Below are 10,439 nucleotides of genomic sequence, written 5' to 3' on the forward strand. Positions count from 1 at the left end.
AGCCTAGTTGGTTAAAGAGTTGTACTTGTTTTGTTAGGTTGCAAGTTCGAAACATACCTCTAGCATTTTTAATTTTATTTTTAACCGTTTTAAATTTAAAAACGGGTCAACCCACAATCCGACCCAAGTATTCAAATTAACCACAGCTCTCGACCCGCCAATCCGGACACTTTAAAAATTAAGCATCATTATATATATATAGATTTTTTAATATGTTATAATAGAATTAATATAGAAAGGATAAAATAGATTATTTATATTTATAAAAAAACTAGTTAAAAAATAATTACTTCTAGTAACAAGGAGATGTATTTAGGAGATTAAATGTCATGATGTATTGTAACCAATCTATTTTATTTATTTATTTATTTTTTTTGTTGGGTTGATTTATATGAAATAATGTTTTTAAATATATTTTAATTATGTATATTAACAAATTTAATAACATTTTTTCGTTTAAAATCAGATTCACTTAAGATGTTTTTAAACCGACCAATTTATGACTTTATAAATGTTCTTACTTTTTTTTTAATTTTTTTATATATTAGTGTTATTATTAATAATTATCTAATTTCTCATAAAAAAAATATTCCAAACTTGTTAATAATATATAATATAGTTTTCCTATAATTGATTGTTTATTAAATAAAAAGTATATTCCATATTAAGAATCATATGCAGTACATTCAAATATATATATTTTTTTATTTTGATAATAAATGATCAAAATCAATATCACTTGTCTTTAACATAATTTTAATTTTAAAAGAATTACATGTAAATTTAGAAAAAAACATAATTTTAATGTTCCACTCACTAAAAAACGATTTTACTATCTAACAAATATTTTATAGAAATTCTCTTCAAATTTTGTACTGGGTAATGTGATTTGATCTAGGGCCAAAATGTTAAACGGAGCGATTTATTAGAAGCTAATTGAAATTTTGGAGCTCTTCTTTCAGATCATTATTTGAGACTTGTTGTTGTTAAAATTAAAATAAATTGTTAATATCACTAATTTAACTATAATTTTAACAAATTAGGTTTAACTACCAAAAATTTCAAACAACAATTAGTCAAAATATTATATTCATTATATTTTTTGCAATTAAATTAGTGAATTATTTATTTATAATTTTAATTTAAATAATAAATTATATACTATCATTTTGGGGAAAAATGCCAATTTTATCACTAAACTATAATTAAATATTCATGTTTATCACTGAACTAATTTTTGTTCGCTCATACCACTGTAGTTGAATTTAATATTCATCTATGTCACTGCTCCACTAAATCTCTAACCCCGTTAAGTTTCTGTTAAATGAGATGACAAGTGGGGTTGACATGTCATCTTTTTTTAATTAATATATGGTAGGATTGACATATAATCTTTATTAATTAATATATTATATATTTATTTATTTATAATTCTAAATAATAAAACATTTATAAAAGCGCTAATAATTTTTTTTCCTGCCATAATTAACTAAGCCTACTATTCTTCTTCTTCTCTTATTTTTGTTTTTTTTTTTAATTTATAATATTATATGAATTTTTATTAATGTTATTTATGTATGTTTTTAGTTTATTTTTTTTGACTACTTAGTGAATTAGGGTAACAAAAAATGAGAAATATAAAAATGGTATATTTTATTATTTAAGATTGTTAATAAAAATAAGTGTTGAAAATATATTAAATTTTAAAAAAAAATTATTATTAATGTTTCTCAAAATGTCTAAATTATTTGGTTAATGAATCTAAAATTTAACGTTTTATTATTTAGAAATATGAATAAAAAAATATATAATATATATTAATTTTTAAAAAATGACATGTGAATCACATGTGTCATCTTTTAACGGAAAACATAACGGATTTGGATGTTTTGTTAACAAATGATGTAGATGAACATTAAACTCAACTACAATGATACTAGTGAACAAAAATTAGTTCAGTAATATACGTGAATATTTCGTTATAGTTCAATGATAAATTTGACATTCTTCTCTATCATTTTGTATAACTTTTACATTAAATAGATTTTCGTATTTGATTTACTTGATCATAGTCATAAAATTATTGTGCTATTTTCATTTTGGTAAATTGTTATTAATTTTTAATATTTGGTTAGTTTATTTTTTCTTAAGATATTTGGATTTGTCTATAAATAACTTTATTTTTTTTCTTTATCTAAAATGAATAATAATTATCAATTTACTTTTTTTTTTTTATTATTTTTTTTTAATTTTTTTTTATCTTTTAATAAAAAAAAATAATATCCAACCCATTTATTTACATTCTTAATGAATTAGTGTGAGAAATCTTGATGTAAAGTAAAGTCCTACTGATGTACGACTCTCTCTCTCTCTCTCTTCTATATACGTAGCATGATTTTTCAAACTAGATTTTCCGGCAAAATCTAACCAACAGATTTCGCCGGCGATTTCCAATTTCTCTATCTATCAGATAAGTAAAGATTTCTCCTTTCTTGAAAAAGGCAACCATTTATATGGATAGGATTCAGAAATGCCGCTTTCAATCTCTGATAAGAAGAAAACGAGTTGATTCGGTGCATGCAAGGCGACAAAGGGGCCACGAATTGTTACCCAAACGAATCTCTGTTTTCGACCTCATTGCAATTGGTATGACTTTTCATTCCTTCTTAATCATCTTTCATTTCTTAATTAACTTTCTTTCATCAGGAGTTGGATCAACAATTGGCGCTGGAGTTTACATACTAATAGGAACAGTTGCTAGAGAAGATACAGGGCCTGCTCTTACTGTTTCATTTCTTATTGCTGGTTTAGCTGCTGCTCTTTCTGCATTTTGTTACGCAGAATTGGCTTGTCGATGTCCGTCTGCAGGAAGTGCGTATCATTATTCATATATATGTGTAGGAGAAGGGTAAGCATTGAGTTTCAATATGACATACACACTAGGATTGTTTTGCAATGAAAGAAGAGAAGAAGTTGATCAATTCATCCTTAGATTTATTAAGAAATGTAGTTTAATCTTGGCTTTGTTATAGTTTTAGGAAGTATCATTTCCTATTCCATTTATGATTTAACCTAAGTTGGTTGAAGAATTCGTTGGGGGGCATGTTTAAGATTCCAATGAGGAAATTTTCAAAAGGAGAATGTTTATATGTTACACCCCTTGAGGGTATTATGAAAAGTTTAAACATTAATCTCTAGGGTCGTTTGGATTTGTCTAGTTTTGATTCTTAACCCTCCCATTTTTTTGGGTTTTTTAATGAAATGGTGCTAAAAAAAAGAAAAAAGTTTAAGCATTGATTCAGTTTTCTTGATTGTTTTTAGAGTTGCATGGCTAATTGGTTGGGCTTTAATACTTGAATATACAATTGGTGGCTCAGCCGTTGCACGTGGCATATCTCCAAATTTGGTATGCGGATTCTCTTATCCTTGCTTGCTTTTTGGTTGTTTGGATGTTTTTATGAGTTTGATAAATGTTTTACTCTGCAATGTACATAAATTTGGTTTGGAAACTAGTAAAAAGCAAAGAAGAATAAGATAGTTTAATTGAACAAGTACTTCCACAGGCATGGTTTTTTGGAGGACAAGAAAATCTTCCTGCTTTTTTGGCTCGAAAGACACTTTTTGGTGTTGTGGTAGATCCATGTGCAGCAACTTTGGTTCTTATAGTTACTGGCCTCCTCTGTGCAGGAATCAAAGAGGTGAAACTTTCATTTTCATCTTCATTTTTCGTTTACTCTTCCGTTTTATTTTTTTCTTTGTTAAAAGAAATTACGATTGCAGAGTTCTACTGTACAAGCAGTTGTTACAAGTATTAATGTGTGTGCCATGGTTTTCATCACGGTTGTTGGTGCATATCTTGGTTTCACGACAGGTTGGAAAGGATACAAACTTCCTAGTGGGTAATGACATTTTTGCTTCCCTATTCCTTGTTTTGGATCAATAATTGAAATTGGAAATTGGGTGAACTTTAATAATGAGAAATAACAAGGTTGTAACATATTGATTTAACACCTTTTAGTCATAGATTCTAGAGACATGGTCATGGCCTTTTTGCTAAACCAAATTCTGATTTGTGATATAATCCAGCTCAAATTTCGTTTGTCATGTAGTATAAAATCCATATTGTGATCAGCCTAAAATAGAACTGCACAAAAATTTAGGATCATAATTTAGACTGTCATCTCACATAACTACATTTATTTTACAACTACAGATTTGACTATTTGTTATTGGTATTGAGATACAACTCCAATTTTCTTCTAATAAACATCAATGCACGCAAGTATCTCATACATTTTTTTTCTAGGTACTCTCCTTTTGGAGTAAATGGCATATTTGCAGGTTCTGCAATAGTTTTCTTTTCCTACATAGGTTTTGACGCAGTTACGAGCACAGCCGAGGAGGTAAGATTTATTTCAATTGATTTTGTTTCTCAGTTGTGTTTCTTTATAGATATATGCTTCAGTGAATCTAAATATTGGTATCCCAAGTAAGACACCAATAAGAATTTTCTTTCAGATATCCATAACCTAAATCATCTTTCAGGTGAAGAATCCTCAGAGAGATTTGCCACTTGGTATGGGAATTGCATTGCTTACATGTTGTACTCTGTATATGCTCGTCTCTTCGGTACTTGTCGGGTTAGTGCCATATTATGCACTTGATCCAGATACTCCAATCTCCTCGGCTTTTGCTAGTCTTGGGATGGAATGGGCAGGGTAAGAAGAGAATTGTCTTGTTTAACTAGTTTTTGTTTACTTTATGCTACCTTTCCCTTATTTCACAAGTATAATTTCTCATCCTTGCAGTTATATCGTTACAACCGGAGCAGTTACTGCACTTTTATCAAGTCTGCTTGGTTCAATTCTTCCTCAGGTGCTACTAGCATTTTCTTTTCTCTGCCTAATAAAAGCTTTGTTAATTCTTATCGTCAGGAATTCATGATTTCAAAGAAAATCAGAACTGGTTTTTTCAATTGATTATGATTTGAGAGCTTATAAGAAGTAAATATAGTAAGATTTTGGGGGCACAATATATGGGTTTTTCTTACATTATATTGTTCACAATTTTGATGATTTTTAAGGTGAAAGCCCAAATGTTCTTTTAGTTTATGATACCTGAAAGTAGAGGGACGAAAACAAAGGATATTGATATATTTGATTGAAAGGTGAAGAAGGAGTCTGAAAGGGTTTAGATGAGATGATAGAATATCATGTGATAAAATTAGGGTTTATAGAAGAAAGATATATAATCAAGGGAGAATGGACATGATAGCCAAGATAGAATGAGTGGCATGGGTCTAAAGACAAATATTCACTTCTTTCAATAATTTCTCCTGCAGCTTCTATTTATACTATGCAATATATAGAGATCTTTGAAGTCTTAGCATGAAATTAAGGAGCTAGAACCCATAAATGTTTCATTTTCATATAATGTCTCTTGTGAGCTTTTGTAATTGAGTTATTCTATTTCACATAATACCCATAAACACCAACTAGTAATACTTGAAATGCATCAATTTTTATTTTATTTTCTTTACCTGATGAACACAAATTTCTCAGCCGCGAGTCCTTATGGCGATGGCTAGAGATGGATTATTACCTTCATTCTTCTCAGACATAAATGAACACACTCAAGTGCCAGTAAAAGGCACAATAGTTACTGGTATCTTTGCCGCAGCTCTGGCTTTCTTCATGGATGTTTCACAATTGGCAGGAATGGTAAGTTTGTTATGTCTTATAGCAGTTATAGCATTTCTCGACTTTTCTTGGGTATATAAAAAAAAATATTGATTTAGTTAGAAATATAGATGAAATAAGAGAATGAAGCTTAACCAAATTTTTGTTTTTTTTTTCAGGTGAGTGTTGGTACATTGTTAGCTTTTACCATTGTAGCTATCTCAGTTCTCATACTAAGATACAACCCACCAGATGTAGTTCCACTTGTATCATCATTCCGAGAACCAACAGATTCGGTGACAACACAATATACAAAATTTATCGATCATGAGATTTCCGAGGATTCCATTGAAGACACGTTTACTAAAGGGGAGACCTCACTTCAAAATACCCTTATTTTGAAAGGAGTGTCTGAAAGTATGGTTTCTTACCTTTCTTTTTGCACTGCTATCCTATTAGGCAGCGTTTATAACACAAATTATCACTTCATATAATAATTACGTTTATTTGATAATTGTTACTAAAATCACTTATTTATTTAGATTCATCTTCATTAATTTGGTAAGTTATAAATGACTTAATTTGATAATCTAGTAAAGAGCATACAAAAGCTAATAATCAGCCTGAAAATCAAATAGTCTTTAATTACTTTCTCATCATTAGTTTCACAAATTTAGATATTTGCATTTGGTTTATTCAACATTTATTTTTTGATACTTAACTCATTCCATACTTAACATGTCTTCCTTCCGTTAATGAGAATCTCTAGATTAAATATCATGGCTGATTTCTGTCAACTCGCAGGTGATCACCTGAGACGACGCAATATTGCTGCCTGGAGTATTACCTTTGTGTGCATAGGCATCCTTGTACTTGCATGTGCAGCATCAACAGAAAGATTATCAAGGTCAGTTATTTTAAGATATCGTCTGCTTTTCTTAATATATCCATCTTAGTAAAATCTGTGTTATAATATATGTATGTGTTTTGGTTGAAAAGTCCAATTTGTTGAAGTGGTTATATAATGCATTTCTTCTTTAGAATTCTCATTATCAAAGTAAAATTGGCTCATGCTTTAACAATTGGTACTGGTCTTAAGATAGAAGAAATGAATAACAGCTATTAATGAACTGAAATAAGACATGATTTTCCAATCAAGCATAACACATTCTAAATTTATTTGACTGCAACAGTATTCCTCGGTTTATATTATGTGGAGTTGGTAGCATCATTATGCTATGCAGTTTGATTATTCTCGCTTGTATAGATCAAGATGATGGAAGGCATAATTTTGGACATACAGGAGGTAAGTAATTTAAGTACATCATTCATAATACACATATTCATGTGAATTAAACCTTTCTTTCTTTCGTTATATCAGGTTTCATTTGCCCGTTTGTGCCATATCTGCCTGTTGCTTGCATCCTTGTAAACACCTACTTGCTCGTAAATCTTGGGTGAGTAACATGACCATTTGAAAACAATCTCTGCATCCAAATCTAATCGTGATCTAATGAGACATGTTTTTCCAACAATTTTGTAATTTTTGTGAATTTGGTACAATTCTAAATTTGAACATTCATCAGGTCTTGGACTTGGATTAGTGTTTCGATATGGCTAGCAATAGGAGCATTGGTATACTTATTGTATGGAAGAACACATAGCTCTTTGAGGAATGCGGTTTACATCCCAACTGCTCATGCTGATGAGATCTATCGCAATTCTTCATAATACTTCACCCAAAATTGGTTGAATTATAAACTACCTACAATTGTTTTCATATAAAATAATACATTTGTAAAATATTATTATAATATTGTCGTAATATTATTATTATATTAGTTTTTATAACGATGTAATCTCTAATATATATATTAGAGAAACGATGTAATTTCATGTAACATTCAATCTAATATCTTTTTATTTTAATCATTGTATTTCTTAATTAAATCATTGTGTATTTCTGATCTATAGATTAAATCATATAAAAAGTAGGAGAGTTTCTTCCATGTTCAAAACATTTCCCAAATTATATTTAAACTAAACAATGCATATTTGGTGTAATGAGGCTTTTTTTTTTTTATAAATAAGCCATTATTTTATTGATTTTTATAATAAATTTATTGTGTCAACTAAACTAAAAAAATTACCACTCTTATATCATTTCAATTTAAAATATGTGTAGTAAAAATTGAATTTGTGATTTGTTTCCTTTTATGTACGAAATAAAAATTGAATTTGTGATTTGTTTCCTTTTATGTACGTAATAAAAATTGAATTTATGATTTGTTTCCTTTTATGTACTACTTGAAGTATTATATATTTAAAAACATTTTAATCTAATAAGTAAATTTTCAAAACATTTCCATAAGTAATGTTATTTTTAATTAATACTAAGTATATAATGTAATATATACATGTAACCAACAAATACATCACCTATTAAGTTCTTTTTTAATTATTATTTTGTCATAATAAATAATCAATTTTGAAAAATGTCAAAATAAATAATGAAAATAATTTTATTTTTATTTAGTACTAAAAATGTAATTATATGAAACTTTTATTTAGATGAAAAGTGAATGAAAAAGTGTTTTTTTTTTAATTTTTTTGATTATGCTATTTTTTTTAAATATAAGTTGCTTTAATTTAAAAAAATATATATATTATCTACCAAATAAGCCCAAATGAAGAATGGAGAAAACATGCATGTTAAAAAAAAAAATCAAGAATAAAGAGGAAAGATGGAGAAATACCTTATGAAAAGTAACAAATCCATCTATGGAAATAGGTATTTATTACCTTTTATGTATATAAAATCATGAAAATAATTTAGTTCAAAATCTTTAAATTTAATTTTATGAAATAATGAAATCTTAGATAGGGTTTCTCTCAACTTTTTAACCATTGTTGCTTCATATAATTATTAATTTCCTTTTGTTAGGTTAAAAACAAATTATGAATTGGTTTTTTTAAAAGCCTCTTTGATTATACAAAAATAAAAATAAAATATTCTTGTATATATATATTTTCTTAATTTTGAGCAATTATAAGTGATATCTAAACAATAATAAATGATGAATTCATTTCTACACAAGTCATAGTCAAGAATATGTCCAATTAAAACAATATTTTTGTCACATTTATTTTTATCTTTAAACCAGGATAAAAGAAGTTAGATAAACAATAACAATAATTTTTGAATAATATTAATTTTATTTAAAATATTTTTATATAAATAATATTTTGTTTATATCATTATTAGTCCATTCCATACATTTGCACGAATCCTTGTTATAATTTTCCTGATTTTATGAATTTATCGAATTTTATTTAAATACAACATGTTTACTGAATGGTTTCTTAATTTTTTTTTAAAAAAATATAGGCTTTCCTAATCTCAAGAATTTTGTTGTAAAACATATTATTATTGACTTATAAAATCAATTTGAACATTAGTAAAGAATTTTTTTTTTTGTTTAAATTAATAAAAGAATTGATAAATGCAATCAATTCAATTACTATTAATTAGAAATAGCCTAAGCTTTTATTTGATTTTAAAATTGATTAATGCATTACTTAAATATAAAAGTAATTAATAATTAATATTTAAATAAATTGGAGTTTATTTAAAAAAAAAAAATTAATGGGTGATTTAAAAAAAAGAGTGTTTATTTATTTTTTAAATAAAAAGACTTAATTTAATAATATTAATATATAATAATAAAAAAAATTAGTTAATTAATTAATTGATACGAAGAAATAAAAAGTGAATAAAGTATTGTTTATTTATGATTGTTTTTTTTAAAAAAAAAGGCAACCAAACAAAGTAACTCTAAATCGGTAATTGTATCTTCATGAATTTTAATACTATAATATTAATATTGTTTTTTAAGTTGTATTGATTAAGAGTTTCATAAACAAATTAAAAAAAAAAATAGTGTTTCTCATTATTTCCCTAATTCTTTTCCCAATAAGAACATGAAATTTAAAGCAACACACAAAGTTTACAATAATTTTGTATTCCTACTAATACTTTTAATATAATATTACCAAATAAAAATAAAATTTGTACATGCATCAATATTAAGAACTAAGTATAGCAACAGCTTCATGTCATTCTCTGCTCTCCAATTGAGGAAGGCCAATCTCAACACCGCCAGGCGCCGCCACCGCTATTTTCTTCTTCTTCGTCGATTCCTCCTCTTCGCGGAATCCTTCTCTTCACCCTTTCAAATGTTAACACTCAGATGTGCGTTGTAGATCTATGTTCTTTCACAATCTGGAGCTAACCGGATGCCTATATATATATATTAGAAACACGTTAGAATTTTTTCTTAATTTATCGTTTAAATGTCAATTAAAGAGAATATATAATATGTTCTACCTCTATCCTTTGATGTAGTCTCAGATACCTCTATCCCTTGTAAAAAATGAATGTATCCAAACAACTCACGAACATACTACATCTTAGATCGAGTAACGAAACCATGATACATTTAACAATAACTATGTAAAATTTGAGAATTGATGAGGGAATTAGACCGCTGTGAAATAGGTGGAGGAGGCGTGCAATGCTCAAGTGTGTTTACCTTAACCTAAACAAGTATTTATAGGTAATATTAGGGTTCTTTTCCTAATATGCGTATAATCCTAATCGGCCCAACTCTAAGCGCATGGGCCTTGATATTCCAAACCTTGTGAGTGAAGTGAAATACTCTTCGTTTGTTATCATGTTTAGTTATAAAAAAATTATTCTAC

General features: G+C 27.5%; 1 protein-coding gene across 1 annotated transcript; it reads left to right on the forward strand.

Moving 5' to 3' along the window:
- The first annotated feature begins 2,437 nt into the window (after window positions 1–2,437).
- On the forward strand, window positions 2,438–7,435 carry LOC124911282 (cationic amino acid transporter 4, vacuolar-like). Its single transcript, XM_047451742.1, has 14 exons — window positions 2,438–2,646; window positions 2,707–2,908; window positions 3,322–3,406; window positions 3,564–3,698; window positions 3,781–3,899; window positions 4,307–4,403; window positions 4,546–4,718; window positions 4,809–4,875; window positions 5,562–5,720; window positions 5,858–6,095; window positions 6,483–6,585; window positions 6,872–6,984; window positions 7,060–7,135; window positions 7,265–7,435. The coding sequence occupies exons 1-14, from the start codon at window positions 2,514–2,516 to the stop codon at window positions 7,407–7,409; spliced, it is 1,845 nt and encodes a 614-aa protein (XP_047307698.1). The 5' UTR covers window positions 2,438–2,513; the 3' UTR covers window positions 7,410–7,435.
- The last annotated feature ends 3,004 nt before the right edge of the window (window positions 7,436–10,439 follow it).

This window comes from Impatiens glandulifera, chromosome 8 (genome assembly GCF_907164915.1).
Source record: "Impatiens glandulifera chromosome 8, dImpGla2.1, whole genome shotgun sequence".
Lineage (NCBI taxonomy): Eukaryota > Viridiplantae > Streptophyta > Magnoliopsida > Ericales > Balsaminaceae > Impatiens > Impatiens glandulifera.